This window comes from Serinus canaria, chromosome 3 (assembly GCF_022539315.1).
Source record: "Serinus canaria isolate serCan28SL12 chromosome 3, serCan2020, whole genome shotgun sequence".
NCBI lineage: Eukaryota > Metazoa > Chordata > Aves > Passeriformes > Fringillidae > Serinus > Serinus canaria.
In genome coordinates, this window is record NC_066316.1 from 84881272 (window position 1) to 84900194 (window position 18923).

Below are 18923 nucleotides of genomic sequence, written 5' to 3' on the forward strand. Positions count from 1 at the left end.
TCTTTCACTTGTTCCTACACATCTCACCATAAATTATTTTTCTCTTTCTATGAAATATATTTCTGCAGAGCAAGCTGTATATAACATTAAAGAGCAGTTGAGAGATTAACAGGAGCACAGCTCTTTGGAAAACTGGGAAGCCATTTCTCACCTCCCTTCGGAGAATACAATGGACCATGACAATAACAAAGCCTTGTAATGAATCAAATACTGCAAAAAGTATCTGAAATAATATTGATCTTTTGTCTGTCATGGCCAGAACTGCAGACATCCAAGTCAGTGCTAGAAGTGGCAACACCACACAGGAGCTCCAAAGGGATGCCCTATTGAAAAAAAGAGAAAAGCAGCATATTGAAAAAGAATATTAAAAGTTCACCATTAAATAAAATATATTTAAGGATCTCACTTTATCAATTTAACTTGAAAATCATAGACAAGAATGTAACACTTGTACTTTACATTCTAAAGAATATCCTGTATTCAGTTAATAAACACATTTGCAATTTTTAAAAAAGTATTTAAATGTGCTTAGCACTTTATACAGTGTTAGCAAACACAGTTGTCATCATCAAACTATTGTCTCACATGCACTGTATAAGATTTGTAACAAGAAGATGTAAATGATCAGGACTAACATGGCATTACTGGCGGTGGTGGCTGACAAAGCTGTTGTTGAAACTACTCCACACTTGGCACATTTGAGCGTCAAACCGCTATGAGGCTCACTCATCTGACTGCAAACAAACAGAACACCCACAAAAAGAACAAAATATTGAATTGTCACCAAAAAACGTTGCTACTGAAATTTAGATTTAAATATGACGTCATGCAGAAAAAGTAAGTAGACTTATTCAAGATGAATGCTCTATATTGCAAAACTGTATTTGGTACTTTACATTACTGTTAGCTTTACAGGTTAATGTTACGGGGCTTAATTTCATGCAAACTCTATTTCTTCCACTTAATCTAAAAAAGGCCCCAAATATGATCAAAAACTGCTCAGTACACTGAAGTAAACATAAGCACGTGCTAGGATAGACACACAAAGTGAAATCCCTCTATTCAGACCTGATGAAAGACAGTTGCATCCCAACATGCTTGAGAGAGAGCACAGGTCACTTAAAAGAAAAGTGTGAACTATGGACCATTACAGAAAATTAATAGGGAAAGAAACCTGCAAAATTTATTCAAGCCTCAAATCAGTATGTCCATACTGTACAGACAGATTTTTACCAGTGATCTGCATGGCCCACTAATATCTGGAATGGTTTTATTCATGTCATGTGAAGGTCTGAATACAGGGCTTGAAACATATGGAATCTGATGAAATAAGTATCAGTCAGTACTAAAAAAGGGTGACCTGTTTTGCCTTTTAATACAACACAGTACACAAGCATTAAGCTCAAAGCATTTTGTATAGACAACTGTACCTCTGCACCTGTCAGAAGAGTTAAAGGACAAAACCTGGAATTTAAGTTTTCCATACAGCATGCAATCAACTTCTCAAATCAACTAAATAAATATTTTTCCTATTCCTTCTCTTTCTGCTATCAGAAACAGGAGTGACCATAGCTGAATAAGATGTGACATAGCTGACAGGAAAGATGTTTTACTTATTGCCAGCAAAGAAACTGGTCAATATGGTGACAATAAGTAACATTTTGGGGTTTTTCCCAGATATTTCAACCAACTGAACTCTTTGCTATTGCCAAACCCAGCACTCACAAGACTTTTAGCATACTGTCCAAAACAACATTGAACTCCAGTGTTTTCTACTTTGAAAAACAAAATGGAGATTTTCCCATAAAAAGTGCAAAATGTATTTCCCATAAAAAGGCAGTTTCTTCTGTAAGAAAACAGTGAGAACCAAGATCTTTTATAAGATGGTTTTGGGCTGAGAAAATAACTCAGTGAATCCACATAAGTTGGTACCAATTAAAATATAGATTAAAGAATGAACTAGAAAAATGTCTTGGGTAAGTATAAACTAAGCTTTTGAAAGTACTTTCTGTCTTTGCCTAGCAGTGCTTCAGCATTATTAGACTGGATTATTCTCTTCACCTCTACAAAACTGCTCTGGATCTTGCAAATAATAATAGAACGTAATGTGTGTAGAAACCAAATTAAATTTTCAGCCTGGGCATTTGCATATGCTTCCTCTTTTACCAGGAAAAGGATTGAGGTTGTGATTGAGATCCATCAACATATTTTTTCCCACTTGTTGATTCTCCATATGCTTATTAAGGTGATAAAAAGCATTTGGAGTTGGTGTATATTGCCCCATTCCCTTGTTTTAAATCCTAGGACTGAACATTTGACTGAACTTTTGACAAATATAAATTCAATGTTTGCCAGGAAGAATGAAGTTGCCTTCCTGAGAATGGCTGGCAAAAGATACTTGAGGAATGAGTGACCACCAACTTTCTAGTGGAGATCAAATGATGAACCAATTTCTATGCCCCAAAGAATGACTCCAGAGATGTCATCTGCCAAGCAGTATCAAGGAATGCTGTTGCTAAGCCACCATCTCATAATATCACACAAGTTAAGATTATTTCTCATTAGGGTATCTATATCTTTTCCCAAAATAGCTGGGTTATTTCTAACAGAACAATCTGTGATTCTTTATCCATTTACTTTAAAGATAGATTATTTTAAAATAAAATATTTCTTTACTAATTTGCACAATTAGAAAGCAAGTTCTTTGTTTCATCAAGAAAATAAAGTATAAGCAAATAGGTTTTCATAGCCTACAACTGAGTAGCTGGGGAAAAAAAAACCTAAAGGCAGTTAAATCTAAGTTTGAATATCCCTACAAAATTTACAAAGCTAAACCTGTGGCTGTTCCAGCTCCTTATATCACTGAAATTAGAACATATGTGAATTTGAATTGGTGATTCCAAAGTCATTGCTACTTTTGAAATAATTTGGGTAGTTTTATAATAGTCTAGATTTCACTAGTGTTATTACAGAGCTCAGAATGTTGATGGAGCAATGTAGACAAAAGTAGGGTTATGAAATTAATACTTTCTAATAAAAACAGATGAAAACAGAAGAAATAAAAATACAGGGTTTGGTACATGTTTGTCAAAATGATGGTGGAAGAACTGAAAACCAGAAACACCTGATTGCATTGATATGAAATGCAAATCACACCAGCTAAAGTATTTATTATAAGTTTACTCATCAAACTTATTAGGAATGCTGCTGTTAGTTGCATGTAATAATGTAATTTGAAAATAATTAAAAGTGAATCTGCAATAACTTTGCCTATAACAGTAATACACAGAAAAATGAAAATACCATCATTTATCATTGTTAGAAACACAGCTATTGATGGAGTAAACTACAACCTGGCCCAAAATACAATACTTCATTATTCAAAGTTTAAATACACTTTCATAAGCACTGGGAAGGTGATGATGTAGTTGTGAAATATTTTTCTCCAATATGCAATGAATCTAGGTTAGCTGCTGCAGTACTTCATTGTCAACCACTGTAGAACAGTTTCTGATACCACCACTGTCATAATCTTTTCTTCTCTTGATAAGAAACAGAATTTTTGTGTAAATAAAAGTAAATAATCAATAAAACACATTTACCTTTTTTTTTTTTTCTCTTTTTTAACTCTTAAACTACAGGTATTTTTTTTTACTTTGATATTCTTTTACACTAAATTAGAAAATACACCTATGTAGATGTTATGTGATGCAAGAACAAAGGCAAATTCGTAATGTAGTCAAAATGGCAGAATAACATTGACCTATGTAAGGGGTATATTGCTGTAAGACACATTTTATAATTATTAACACAAATAAATAACATTTCTTGCCAAATTAATTAAATTTGACAGCTAGACAAAAATAATCAGTCCCTTTGTTACACACAGTTCACAAAACTGTTATGCTAACTGCAACAGCTTTACACATGTAACCATCTTGTGAAACCTCTGCTCAGATTTGTAAATCCTTATTCTTATTAAGTTAATACTGTTGTACCTGTGTTTTGTTATATTTAGGTTTTTTTAGTTGCATTCCCTCAGGATGATGCAACAGCAGCTTTTGAGATTAATGGAATCTGTTAGAAACACTGTAACACTGATATAAAAGTTCACAGCATAATCAAATTAATTTTGTTGACTATATGTAATTGAAAACTGGTGATAAAATTTTAATATGCTTTAAAATAACCCAGTTGTTGCTTACCCCGCTCTGTGTTTGAGTTTTTTATCTAGGATTCCATCTCTGGAAACAAGTTTATTAAATACCAAAATGCCAATCACCATGTTGACCTGTCAAACAGAAAACAAACAATTGATCTTTCAGTGCCTAAAATAAAATATTGTATCCTGGCTGTATTGTATTACAGGCCAGCAAAATGCCTCCTCTTACATTTCTGAACATTCCTTCAAAAATTGTGTAGCAACATCCCTGAACACATCAAAAGGCTGTGACAGAAAGGTGACATACACACACACACACACACACACACACACACACACACACACACACACACACAGCAACAGGCTCGTTTTGGGACCTTGAATTATGCCTGGTATCAAGCTATATATGTGAACATGTCTGATGGCCAGAAGCTTGAGTAATATAACTTTAATGTTTTGTCAGTTTTAATTGCACCAATATGTATCCTGTTCCAGGAAAACTACTGCAATTTGAGTTCTCTGCACAGGGAAGAGCTAGTCAGAGCATAGTTCCTTTTTAAACATTTATGGCCCATGTGGGTGTTCCCACTTATGCAGAACCTGCCTGTGGTTTTCCATATCTTTCTGCACCTCAATCACTATCTATGTCATTCACCATTTGTTGCCTTTGGGCTTTGTTTGGCTGCAATTTACGATTTTTGTGGACCAGATAAATTCCTGGGATGTCTGTTTAGCCCCACTAAAGTAAATGGTGTTATGACCACATATATGGGTTGAAGATCAAACCTAAAAAAAACCTCAAATGTTTTAGCTGTTGGACTTTGGCACTTAATGGACATATTAATGGCATTTAATGGACAAATTACTGACTGTTATTATCAATTTGTATTATTGAACTGAACTCTATTAACCCATCTCTGCATGGCCCTACAAATAGGTAATACCAATTTTTGACTGTATTAAATGAATGTTCCTTTTTTTTTATTTATTAAAGAAAGACCTTCCCTTCAAACTGGTTTTTCAAAACCTGTGCCAAAATACCTAATTGTTGCTAGTCTGCCCTGCCAATTCTTTTTCAACTTTATTTTCAGCATTAACATTTTTCAGCTGGTGTTATATAATTCTTTGGCTTCAAACACTTAGGCTTAAGTGGCTGAATGGAACAGCTCCTTTCCACAGCTACCAGCTAATGGTAGCACAAACTGCGACTCTGAACTTCCAACATCTCCGAACAAAGACTTGCCAATTAAACAGAGAACATACAGTTACTTCCATGTGAAAATTATAACTGGCTTTTTGTAAACATCCTTGGCTCCTCTACCATGACAGGGACTGTGAGTTGTACAAAAGGATCCTGGCTTGATTCCAGGCGATGATGAGGCAAACTCTTTGGGAGTAGTAAACATCCATTTCAGGAAAATTCACGTAGATGAATAGCTTTATCTTTGATGACTAATAAGACTGATTCTCTTTTACAAGAGAAAACCAGAAATAACCAGTGCTGATAGAGCTATCACAGTATAAAATTTCTGGAGTGGGAAGAGGAATTAGATTCAAAATCTGTAAGGGAAAAATGCTAAATAAATTGTTGTAAAAAATCCATACAGACTGCAGAGCAGATGCCTGATAGCCGATGGCACAGGTAGGATGTAATTCATCTTACCTTGAAGAAGACAGCTGAAATACTTCTGATGGTTTGATCTCTAAAAGTATGTATTTTTCTTCATTGACAATGAAATATGGCTGGGATTACTGACTTAGATGCAGAAATCTACATTGCAGATAGCTATGATTAGGCAGAAATGAATCCTACACCTAATTGCATGTCCAGAGATGTGGAAGAACAATACACAAACGAGTAACATTTCCCAGCTATGACAATTTTTTCCTTCAAAAACAGTAGCCATGGAGAACTTGCTGGCAGGCTCCACTCCTTCTGTTGCTTTTGCTGGCACAGCAATCCACTGCCAAGCAGCACTCTATCAAGACTGTCACTGAGTTTTACAAGGGAGTGACAATTGCGTAGATGCTGCTGATAATAACTCAGTGATGCCTGTAACAAGTTTTTGGTGCCACTAATCAGTACATTACTCTTTCACAGCTTACCGTGTAAACACGGAGAGATAATTGAGTGATTGATTCAAATGAATCATGCATTCAAAATACTGAAGGTGTGTTAAATAGCAATGATCTCAGTATTTACAGCAAAATACAATGTTGCTGTATATCTAAGCTTTTATAATAGACATAGCACTTTCTATCATTTCATACAAAAATAGTGGGAATTATATTAATGTTTACCAGGACAACGGCAGCTGCAGGTCCAACGAAAGCATAAAGCAGCCCTCCTTCCAGAGACAGCCAGCAGCTGGAAAGAACATTAGAGAAGAACTAACACAAATTAAAAATAAGTATAACACACTGTCAAGACAGCATTAATATTTAATAGAGCATATTTTTCTGATGTGTGAGATTCATGTGTACACACAAAAAAGAACTGCTTTGTTGATAAGAAGATGTAGAGATAGTGAAAGATAGAAATGAAAAATATTTCCATTACCAGTGGTTAACATTTCAAAATCTTTAGCATGAGTTATACATAAACTGAAATGGCCAAAATGTATAAAGACTATAACAGAAAGTAAGTTTGCAAATATTTATTGAATCTCCTCTAATAATGTATGACAAGTTAATTGAACAGGCCTTGCCAAACAGGCATCTGGAAACATTTCTAGCTTACCATATCTAATAGTTCTATACTGAAAAGTGATGAAATGGTCAAGTACCCATAATATGGAACTTCAGAAAAAATCAGGTTTCTACATATCCTGTCATTTAATAATTGCTATTAGAACTACACCTTAAAGACAATATTTCCATTAGAGAAAAATAATATATGATATATGATCGGTTCTGTATTCCCTCTAATATTTTGCAAACAATTTAAATGTATATTTTAAAGCATCTGAAAACTGTATTTTCTGGAGACCTCCTAATCTCAAAGAGTTTGTCATTCTGCATCAGGGCTTTCACTAAAAGCCATCAGATTTCCAAACACAGAGCACTTAAAGAATCAAATTCTAAATATTTGATATACTATGATGTAAAGCTTTTCATATCTGCAAAATAACAGGAGCTTCACACACTGAAGTAAATGCAGCTGTGCTATTTCCCCAGTGATTACGCATTCAAAGAACAGCACGTTTATTTGAATGCATGATCACACCTACATATATGGAAACTCCAGCATATACATTCAAATAATTGACTTGGATTTCATATCCAGAAACATTCGCATCAGAATCAAGCATATCTTCTTTTCCAGTAATGCTTTTGTACTTTCCAAAACCAAGTAAAATAAATGCAAGCACCTCATAATATTAATGGTCTGTTAGGGCTGGTATTCTCACTGCAAGGAACAAAAGCATTTTCCATAGCAATGAAGCCACGTGAGAACTGTCACATGAATGCAATGGCACCAGTGTGCTAAATTCTGGAATGATAAAAGGATGCAAATAGTTTCTATCTGCTTCACAGTTAAAAAGGTAGTACATGCCAAGCTATTTTACATCCTGCCTCAAAAACCACCTACAACACTAATGTTCAATTTATTTTTGCAATGTCAGAAAAAAATGCTTTCAAAATTTTCTGCAGTTTTTTCTACTATATTTTCCAAAAGCTAGGTAATTATTGTCAGTCTGGAAACACAGACTTCTGAGAGGGGGAAATGCATTGATAGTGCACTTCTTTAGCAGTATGAACTTTCAAATGTAGTGAAGATAACCACTACGAGGAAATAGGACTTGTAATCAAAATTTTCATGTTTATGGGAGACAGAAACAGCAGTTCATAAAAATAGTTGATGTATTATAGTTTGAAAATAACTTCAGTTACCTGTGCTGGAAAAAGTGTCAAGAACAGTGTTTCCTAAATAAAAAATAAAAGTTTCTATCACAAAACACTTTGAGAGAGAGGAAAAATGTTTCCCTCTCTTTTCCATGTTATCAAGTAAAATGGCTGTTCAAAAGTGATTTCCACTTAGAGGCAGAGCTGCAAAAAAAATTGTAGAAGTTGTCCTTTTTTTCACTTAACCTTGTTTTTACACAATCTGAATTTTCAACAGTCTGGATCTTCACCAGTGTGTGACATCATTATTGCAATGTATTCGACATTTCCTAGCTGATGACAGAAATTAAATTTTCCTCCATCTTCTTTTGTTGAAGACTGACTGCAGGCAGATTTTCAGGTGCCTTCCTACACCACTAGGCAATTCTTCTTGATTTTTTACTAGTTTTCCTTCTCCTCTTTCTTTCCTCTGATAGTTTTTCCCCCTTGTGTTTTATAGTTGTTTTTATTTTGTTCTCCTCTTCTCTTCTTTCTCCCTGATGTGCACATAGCAGAAAGCCATATAAATTGATTAGTGTTAAGAGCAGCCACTGGTGGCTTTATGGGGCCATGTTACATGATCATAAAATTCTGCTGAATGATGAAGCATCTGTACACTTGCTCCTGTGTCCTGTACATTTTGTGAGATGTTTGATACTCTCCAGAAGATTGGTTCCTTCTCTTAAGAGAGCATAGCATGAGTATGACTATGACAGAATTTTAATTTTTCCTGATACAATAAATTCCTGGAATTTATCTGCACTGTATGTTAACGCGAGCAGTTCACGCAGATTTATTAACTGTATTAGTAGTGATGCTTTCCTAGCTCTGATTCTCTGAAAAGATATAGCAACAATATTTAGTAGATAAAAGGCTGGAAAAAGCTATTAAGCTTTCAAACACACTACTCTTTTCCAGATAACCTGAAATATCTAAAAACTTGCCTCTGTGAGTTTTTAAATTATTTTTAGGAAATCCCTTCAACCTCTATCTCTATCCCTGTATCTCTACCACTACAAGTGTCTGGGTGAAATACTTTTCTCATATAGTTTAAAAAAGACAGAAATATACCCACTAATAATTAGGACTCAGAAAAAAAGACAGAAATCAGAGACTGATGATCATCACAGAAATGGCTCCAGTGTGAACAATTTGAGCACTCTCATCATACATATACCATAGAGAACTGAGAGGTGCTGCAAAGATTCTTGGATCTTCCCCTTTTCCATGAATCTCTTCATGTGTGGGACTATGGAACTGGAATAAATTCCTTAAGTTTCACTTTAAATGTTCTCAAAAGGAGCATCTTCAAGAGCATGAATGGCTTGCAGCAGGGTTTGTTTCTGATAGCAGCATGCGTGTAATTGACTGCAACCAATTAGGCAAAATATAGTGCAAGCAATTAGAAAATTTACACAAGTACTTTAGTTATGGTAGGAGGAGCAGGACAGGAGCTCTGCTTTTACACTGCCCAACAGCTGTCATGAGACACAATTGTTTGCTCCCTTCTGGAGTGGGACAGCACATCAGCTGGTGATGGAGGAGGAATCTCCATTCCTTGTCTTCACTGTTTTCCTTATGTAATTCTGATGTTAAATTCCAAGAAAATATATTTGCAAATAAGATGAGAAAGCTGAGTTATGGTTCTATTTGTCCCTTGTATGCCTTCATTTGTTCTTTTTTCCCATAGTACCATGTCAGCTGGATTTGGATCCAGGGAGAAGAGTTGTTACGTGTACAGGGACCTGCTCTTTTTTACTTTAACTTTTACGGTTACTCTTAATGAATGATTTGTTGCTTTGTCTGAATATTTCAGAATAGCTTCTTTTAAAAATGCATTCAGCCCAGGAAGGAAGCAGGAAGAAATGTTAACTAAAGCAAGTACTCACACATGAATGATTTCACTAGAGCAAATGTAATGGGATTAATCCTGTAAGGGAAAGAGCTATACCTCCAGTGGGGGTCTAGACATCCTTATTTAGTGATTTGTAATTCTCATAGCCCAAATGGTTTTCCAGTTGTGGTTCAAGGATTAAATAATAAAAAAAAAGCCAGCAAGATGAGTACATAGTTAAAAAAGAATTCAGACGAGTAGGTTCTCAATATAACTCTCAAAAGGGGACTAAGACCACTGTTAAACTTGCCAGCTCGAAGTGTAATTAAGCATTTCAGTTATATAAGACATTCCTCATTAAAAAACTCAAGATGCACATTGTCACAGTTTATAACTACAGAGCTTAGTGGTTGGAGCCAGAACACAGGAGGAGGTTTGGTTTTGTATTCTTACCCACCCAGAGCTGGAGTGCCAAGATGGTGAGACATACAGGGAAGGGAGGGGGAATCCTGATCTCACTCAGTGATGATGCTAAGGAGAATAATTAAATATTCATTGAAGTGAGGACTTGACCTAACTCATCCCGATCGCTGATGAATGCCCTCATTACCAGTCTACAGAGTCATATTTCCTCTTTCTGTCCAGATGCACACTCAATTTCTTAGGCAACGTGAGGAGAGCTCCAAACAGGCTGACCAAAGGAAGCACACTCTTGCATACATAATGGTGGTTGGAGTGCTCCACTGGCAGGAGGAAGGCTCAGCTCCTTCTTCATCAGAAGATCAAAGGGCAGTCTCTCTGAGGAGTTAATTTTCCGAGGTGCTAAATACACACTGGAACCAGCCAGGTGGCTAAACTGGTACTGTATTAGTTGAATGTAAATGAAGCACACAAATTTGCTCCTTTCTGTCTCTCAAATACAGCACAGTCCAGGACATGGGCTGGATCAGGGTGTCCAGGAGAGAGGGGATGGATGGGAGAACTTGGGAAGGACTTTGGCTCCAAGCTGCTCAGTTTCATTAAACTCGAGCTACATGCTTGGTGTGCAGAAACCTGACTGCCAAAGACACTCGTGACAGTACAGTTTTGGACATGTTTAAAGGTTGGCAGAGGCTAGTCAGAACTTTTAACATTCTCTTTTGTAAATCTATATAAATGTTAGATGGGTGTTTACATGGACCTCAGAGCTTCTCAAAAGCTTGCTATTTCAAAATCTCAAAGAAATATGGGATTCCTGGTGCTTTGCTGAGCTCAGTCCAAGACTGGCATGCTGGTTTCTCTTTGTTCTTATGTGGACCACTCAGTGACTCTCAGGGCAATTCCAGGTGTGAATGGATACCTGTAGAGCCTTTAGAATGTGCTATGAAGTTCCTGATGGGTATGACAATCTTGGTAACTAAAAACATAGTTTATCATTTCAGATTGACTTACTAGTGAGCTGTTCCATATCCTTTTGTCTTGGTAAAGCCTATTGATATTGCAACCACTAATGCTGGCAGTCCTGAAAAAAAACCAAAACAATAATAATCAGCAGATGCTGAGTAAAATATTGCTGTTTTCTCTGGATGAAAAATGACAGGGCAAGCTAATGCAAAATGGGCAATTTTACATGGAATGAATTATTTAATGAAGCACATTGCTGTTGTAGGGTTTGTTTTTCTGAAGCACTGGCAGGGAGGAGGACACTGTTTTCTGCCCACGGTGTACTGCTTTGATGTAGCTAAATTGCTGGTACATTTGACAGGTCTTAACTAGAAAGGGGTTTCATGAATATTCAGGGAATGCTTCTTTCTTGTTTTGATTTCTTACCTTGCTGAAAATCTTCTAAAATTTTGTTAAAACATATTTAGAAAAGAATGATACAATATACACCAGCATACCTTGGGCTTGAGATACAGTGGAAAGGCTTCTAACCTAGTTTTCCTTTTAGTAACATGCTGTCTACTATCTTCCAGTTTTACTGAAGAAAATTCTTATATTCTTGACATTGCCACTGCATTAAATGTTTAATTCCAATGATTCTTAGAAAATTAATTTTACTGACTTACCCCATCCAAGGCACAGGAAACGCTTCCTTATGAGTCGTGTCCTAATTTTTCCAGTAACAGCCATATATGACTGCCACGCTTCTGTCAAAACCCAACAGAATGAAGCTAAGAAGAAGAAGTGTAAAAATGCGGTGGTTGTGGTGCAGATGCCCTGCAGGGAGCAAAGAGAAGCTCATGCTGAATACTGAGGGACACTCATTTCTGTTTTCAATTCAAAGAGTTGTCATATTCTATCATCTTGACCTTTATCCTTAGCATCAACTCTCCCTTTTCTCCCTTTATGATGTGGTGGCCACAAACAGCAAGAGAAAGAGAGAGAAATGTTGATGGGAATTAGGCAGAAGAGGTTTTGACTTGTTTTCTTAAACACTGAGTGTTCTGAGCAGGGACAGAAACACAAAATAAACCACTCCAGCAGATTTTTCTCTACACATTTACTTTGACCAGGGACCATCATAAAGCCATTCTGGTAAGCCAGTTACAAAATTATTGATTATAAAATCCCATAGAGCTGTACAGAGAAAATATGGGGATATAAATGCTTCTAATTACCAGTTACATTTTATTTCCCTCCAAGAAGAAAGATCCTGATTATAAAATTTAAAGTTGACTTTTTTATTTTTTAAATTTAAATTTGTAGAACTTTAGCTTTAGATATTTTTAGGCAGGTCTAAGTATCATAACCTTAACAATTGCCCTGGATATTGTTTTTATGGGTATCAGTCATTCGTCATCTGAAAAGTATTTTGAGCACATGCAATTGGCTTTCTTTTGCCACAGTAGCCCTTAATTAAACTTGACATTGTAGCTTGCATAAATGAGCTTCTTGGCATAAATGATCTGTGCTCCACTGTGTTGCTTAAAATGCCAGCAGCAGGCTATAAAATGCAGTCTGCATAGTACCCCAGTACCAAGACCACACCAGTAATGCTGAGAATATCACTAGCACAATTTATCCTTAGCACAACTTAAAGTGTCAAAATTATGTTAAGATTAAAAGGAAGAACTGTTCACGCCCCCAACATCAATGAGGTCAATTCATGAAAAAATGAAAGATATTACTTTATGATTATTTCTTTATGCATCATACACATCTAATAGCTACCTCACACTTAGCCTTGTATTGAGGCTAGTCAAGAGCTTTTACTAAAATCCTAGTTGAGCAAATTATTTAGGGAGAGAATATGCACATTCCTACTTATATATATAGGTGCTTGCATATATTTCTGATTCCAGGCAGAAAGGAAGGATATGACATACATGACACCCATGTACTACACCATCCATGCTTTTTTTAGTTCTTTTTACATTTTTAATTACTTCCCAATATTGAAAGATTTGGGTTGAATTTTCTGTGATGTTAATTTTTCCAGATTCTTATCTGAAATCAGTGGTGCTGGTCAGCTTCAAGAGTGTCAAATAAACAGCTGATATCAGTTGACATTAGCATTAGCTGATGTCTGAACTTTCAAAATTTATGCACTTGAAGAGTCAAAATGTAATGCTTTCTTGTTTTGAATTTACAGATGTGACAAACACCTCGTCTTCAACCCCTGAGTCAAATTGTCTATTTAAATCTAGAGGAAAGGGGTTCTGTGTAATTATATACAAGAGAACTGTTGTTAATTAAAAAAACAAAAAACCAAGTAATGTAAACTGGAAAAAAACAACAGATCCTGAAAAGGCAGTAGGTATTCCATCCTAGGCTTTGCCATTAATTCTTATGTTTAGATGTCCCTAAGGTATATGGATTCATAAAATCTATCCAGTTAAGTCTGACTATTAGCAGTATTTCCTGTATATGAAAAAAATACCCCAAACCCCACATTTAAAATGAAAGTTCCACAATGAAACACCCAATAAATACAATAGAACATTCATAAATGCCTTTTCTTTAACTAGCTGGTTCGTATGATATGAATTCCTACTATGCAATTTTAATTTGTTTTCCTATCAATGTTCTTGCAAAAGCTAGAGAGTTCTGTTGGAGCAAAAATTTGAAAAAAAAAATACTTTTGAGGAACAGTACAGAATCTTTTATGGAGGAGCTGCATAGGTAAAGACACACCCTGAAAAAAAAGGTGAATATACTATTTCCCTTATAAATAATATAAATACAAACAATCCTGATCTTTTTGGTGGAAATGCTGCTAGTTCTTTGGTTGACTTGAGTGCCCACTGTAAGATTTAATTCATAACTTATCCTCTATATTGAAAAAAAAGAGAAGATGATGATAATCTGAGACAAATGTGGACATGGCTACTGTGGAAGAAAGAGCTGTGATGAAATGTTAATGATAATGTTGAGCAGAAAATGAGAAGACAGAAGCAAGTTTTATGAGAAGCAATCTGCGCTCTAGCTGGAATATATGACTGCTGATTATATCTAACTCTTCTGAGCAGCAGACAGGTCTTTAATGAACAACAATGGTAAGTCTGTACTACTGATATAACAGTGTATTTGCATCACATGCCATCAGAAATATGCAAATCAGCCTGCAAACATCACCAAACAACTGCTGTGGGGTTGTGATGACAGGTTTGTGTGCAGGCAGTGCTTGCAGTGAACTCAGCTTCCCCTCTGAAAGAGGAGCAGTCCTGGCAAACAAACCTGCCCCCTCCCAAGCATAGCCATGGGCTCAGCACAGCTATCCAATACCCCACTGGAAATCTGGCTTTTATGTACTTCCTTATTCTTCCCCTTTGATAAATAAATAAGGAAAAAACGCTGTTCTGTCCGGGAAAGCAATGCATCTGGGAAGTCAATTTTCAAATAGAAACAAAAATCCATTTTCACTGAAGGTTGTTATTAAATGAGCCATTGAATATGTCTGATTTTAGAAATATACATTAGCATTATTTCTTTCTCACCAAGTTATGGACTACTGCCAATTGCTCCTTCCTCTCCTCTTCTTCCTTGGCCAGGGACCACCACCTCCCCTCACCTTCCTGCACAAGCAGCAGCATCACTCAAACCTTGAGGCCCACCACTCTCAGAAAGCTGCTGTGTGTCAGCCTGCCTGCACCAAGAGATAGTGGTACACATCTTCCCCATTGCTTTAGGAGGAGATGTTTCTCATTTGCTTCTAATTCTAGCTTATTAAAACTCACTGAATTAATTACCTGTGCTAAGGACCTGTCAACCTGCACCAAAATTAATTTAAATTTAATTTATTCACTATTTCTTCACGCTTCTGAAATTAAGTAAACTTTTACTCTAACCTCCCCTTCCTCCCACTGCTTTTGTTCTTGGCTCCCCATATTTACTTATTAGAGAGGGGAAGGAGCTTTTCTGTCCTCAGAATGCATGGTTTCATGGACTTTAATTGAGTCTCAGGTGTTAAGCTACCTGAATATCTAAGTAAGACCATTCATCCCTTTTTTAATAAACAATATACTATTGAAAGCAAGAACACACATCAGGCATCAAATTATTTCCTTCTCTCATACTTGTAAGACACCTACTTCAAATGAGTGTACTGAAGCACAGCTAAGAAATTTAAAAAAACAATGGAAATTCAAAGCTACATTTTCTAATGATTAATATTTTTATAAAATAATTACAAATGAAATAGAGAATACATCAATTTTATGACCTGCAAAAGTAGGTCACAAATGTAACCTCAAAATAAGAATTTTTCAACATTCTTTGAGCATTTGGCTGTTGTGTTTTGGGTTTTTTTAAAAAAACAACAGTATTTTTAATAGAAAAATATGTGTTTGTTTTTTTAATTGCAGTGTCTTCTGCTATAATTTTTCACACAAAGAGGGTTAAGTAAGAACACCTGATTTGTTTTCTGGCTCTGAAACCAGTTCTTTTTCCTTCAACAAACTTGCTGACTCTCTCTGGATTCTGATAAGCAGTATAAAAATCAAAGCTATTTGAAGATGAACATGAAAAATGAAATCTGTATTGGTGGTAGCAAAATGAACAGGGCTAAAATTGACTGAGATTATTAAACGAAGAAGAAATAAGACGTAGTAGGAAAGCATTTAAATAATAAAATTTCTTAGAGATTGGAATCTTGCCTTTGACTTCTCTCTGCAGAGATAAGCCTAAGGAGATAAATTAAATGGGTGCTATTCTTATGATATTCTGATCATGAACTGAGTTCACAAAGAGCACCAAAAGACCAGAATTATGAATAAATGAAACACAGAGCAAAAAACACAAAGATAATGCAAAGGACATAGTAAAAAGCAGAAAAGTAATTCTATGACAATATTTGTATATTTTATTTTCTTTTAATCACTCTTAAGCCATCTGCTCTCAAACACTGTATCTTTCCCTTTTTTAAATAAAAAAAATGTAATTTCATTTTTACATAATAAGATACTGCTTATTATTATGATTTTCATTTTTTTATTATCTCCTATTTTTAAGCTGATTTGGGCAACACAGTATCTTTGCCTCAGGAGCAGGAGACTTCCAGAATACAGGGATACAGTATATTGGTCAGAAAATATTGAAATATTAAATACTGATTTATGGAGTAAAGTGACATGTTAAAATAGACTTTCAGAGACTGTGGGACAAAGAAGTAAGAATTTTATTTTCAGGAGTGGTTTTCTGGAAGAGAGACATGTTTGTAATAAGAAAAAATATGGCAAAAGAGGCTGTTTTTTCAGTTGCAAATTTATTTGAAACTCTTAGGATCTTAAATGTCTGAGAAATCATAGCTGAAGTCTTCAGGTTTCTTTTCCAGAATCCCATGTTCCTTTCTTTTGACAGACTGTGCTGCTAACACCACTTGTTTTATCAAAGAACTCAGGAAATCAGATACACAGATATTGTAAATATCAATATAATAGAAATAATTGTTCTGAAATAATGTTATTTGGGTTTTCAACCAACACCTATGAAAGTGTTTATTTTAATTAACACAAAGGAAAACTTAGGGATCTTCTAAAAGTCTTTTCTGGTGTCCTTAGCAGTTGAAGACTCAACTTGCATGAGTGTGATGAGATATGCACAGTTAATTATTATACAGAAGGATTCTATATGCAGTATAAGGCAACACGAATGGGAGACTTAACTTGGATTTTTAAAGCAAGCTGTTTTTGCAGTGCAACACCAGTAATCTTTGAACAATTAGGTGATCTGCCTTACAAAGATAATGAGAGATCACGAAGGACACTCATTTTTTTTTCTCCTTCTACTCAATCATTTTGTTTACCCACAACAAACAAGATGCCCTTCTAGGTTCTGAAAAATAAGCATATAAGCTGGCTGTCAATGACCCAGCTCTTTCTGCAGTTCCTTTGATTTAGTTTACAATTATGCTTCCATCTTTATCAACAGCATGGCACTCTCACAGCAAATGTTTTTCAATATCAAATTTCATTTTTCTTTTCTTTTTGGTATCATATGCAAATTATCACAATAGTTGCTAAACTTTGGGACCCTTTCATGTGCCCTGTCTTAGGGTGCAATATAATTTGTTCAGCTACTTTGATTTAAGGTTTTTCTTCTCTTCTGGAATCTGTCCTTTTATCTGACAATGTAATCACAGTGATCCTATTGCAACAGTATAAGTGTATCTGGAAGTAAACTTACACATCAAATTGTAATTTTTCTCTGCATTTGTGCTTTCAACATACACTTTTGATATCCTTCTTACTATTTTCTCCTAAAGTTTCCTCAGATTTTACTAATAAATTCAGTTCCTGTTCCTCTTTTACCAAGATTAACCTTGAAGTTATTTCTAAAAATCACCCCTCTATAAGTAAAGCATTAACAATCTCTTTTCACACTTATGAAGACTAGTCAGAATGGCTCCTATTTTTCCCAGGTGCAGAGTTCAATAGAAGTGCTGTTTATATGTGATCCACTAGAAGTCTATGGAGCCTTCTTTTCAAATTCTGCCCTTTGGAGTTACTTTTCTTCAAAGTTCTCCCTTGATAGCTGTCACCTCTACCACTCATATCAACAACCTCTGCATTTAAATTTTGTACAGCATAGTTGTATTGTAGCATCAGTTATGTCTATGGAGAACTGCTGTTTTTTTTTTCAAAATAATTCCTCTGCTCGCTACTATTCTTCTCCAGATCTTATAATACATATAGTGCAAAATAATTCTATCAACTGGACATGAAGAGACAGTCTCCTGTCTTTTGGGGTGAAAAAGAATTTATTAAAGTTTCTAGCTGCATGTGCAAACCTTTCTCACTCTGTCATGTGGCAGAATGTCTTCACTAGTAACTGCAAAGGTATCCGTCATGCACTGGCATGTGCATGAATTGTTAGTAAATTCCTTGGCATGGTTTTGACTTGGGCCAAAAACTGCTTTCCCAGCCCAGGCTGACACAGAGACTGAAGGAAAGCCTGGGCAGGAACCCTTCCTGATGGTCAGCTTGCACTCAATGTCCTCCTGCACTGGAGGGCTCAGCTGTAAGGGATGGAAGCTGTCTTGTGCTAATTTGCCTTGGGGCTATAGAAATACTTGTGTCTCATTTTGGTGACAAGGAGGGACAGAGACAAGATGTCCAGCTGGATAATTCATATTATGCTGAGCTATGATAATATACAAGACAGTAAAATTCTTTCCATGTTGCTTGCAGCATTCTCTGGAGATTGGCAGTACAAAGCTCAGGTTTGTATTGTTTAAATCAGAATTGCTTTCTTGGTGACATGCCTACAGTAAATTGAAAGCCAGGTGGAAGACAATTCTCATACTATTTCCTTACACTCATTTTAGTCCTCTGCTTTGGATTGTTATTGCCAGGTTCTGTTTAAGCAAATGAGTTCTGCACAAGCAGTATCACAGAGCAGGTTACTCAGAGGCAATTTAATTTCTTCGATTACAAAATCTGGCAACAGAATCTCTTCCCCTTCTGCCTGTGTGCTGTGAAGATGTGTATTTTCCAGGGCAGGCAGGAAATGAAGGAATAGGATCCTCTACTTGTTTCCCAGATTAATTCAAAAGTCAGCAGAAAGACTCCCATTTATTTAAGTGGGCTTTATACTGGGTGTTACACCTATAGAATAAGGGAT

General features: G+C 35.8%; 1 protein-coding gene and 1 long non-coding RNA gene across 2 annotated transcripts in view; both read right to left on the reverse strand.

Annotated features, from left to right (window-relative positions):
- Window positions 1-18923, reverse strand: part of LOC127059378 (uncharacterized) — a 768519-nt gene that overhangs the window by 168877 nt on the left and 580719 nt on the right. The gene's annotated exons all lie outside the window — the stretch shown is intronic.
- Window positions 1-18923, reverse strand: part of ADGRB3 (adhesion G protein-coupled receptor B3) — a 446607-nt gene that overhangs the window by 30744 nt on the left and 396940 nt on the right. Inside the window, exons 20-25 of the mRNA XM_050972295.1 lie at window positions 11930-12080; window positions 11313-11382; window positions 6464-6530; window positions 4206-4291; window positions 636-734; window positions 152-323 (exon numbers count right to left, since the gene is read on the reverse strand). Of these exons, the coding sequence (XP_050828252.1) occupies window positions 152-323; window positions 636-734; window positions 4206-4291; window positions 6464-6530; window positions 11313-11382; window positions 11930-12080 (645 nt within the window). The remainder of the gene's footprint in view (window positions 1-151; window positions 324-635; window positions 735-4205; window positions 4292-6463; window positions 6531-11312; window positions 11383-11929; window positions 12081-18923) is intronic.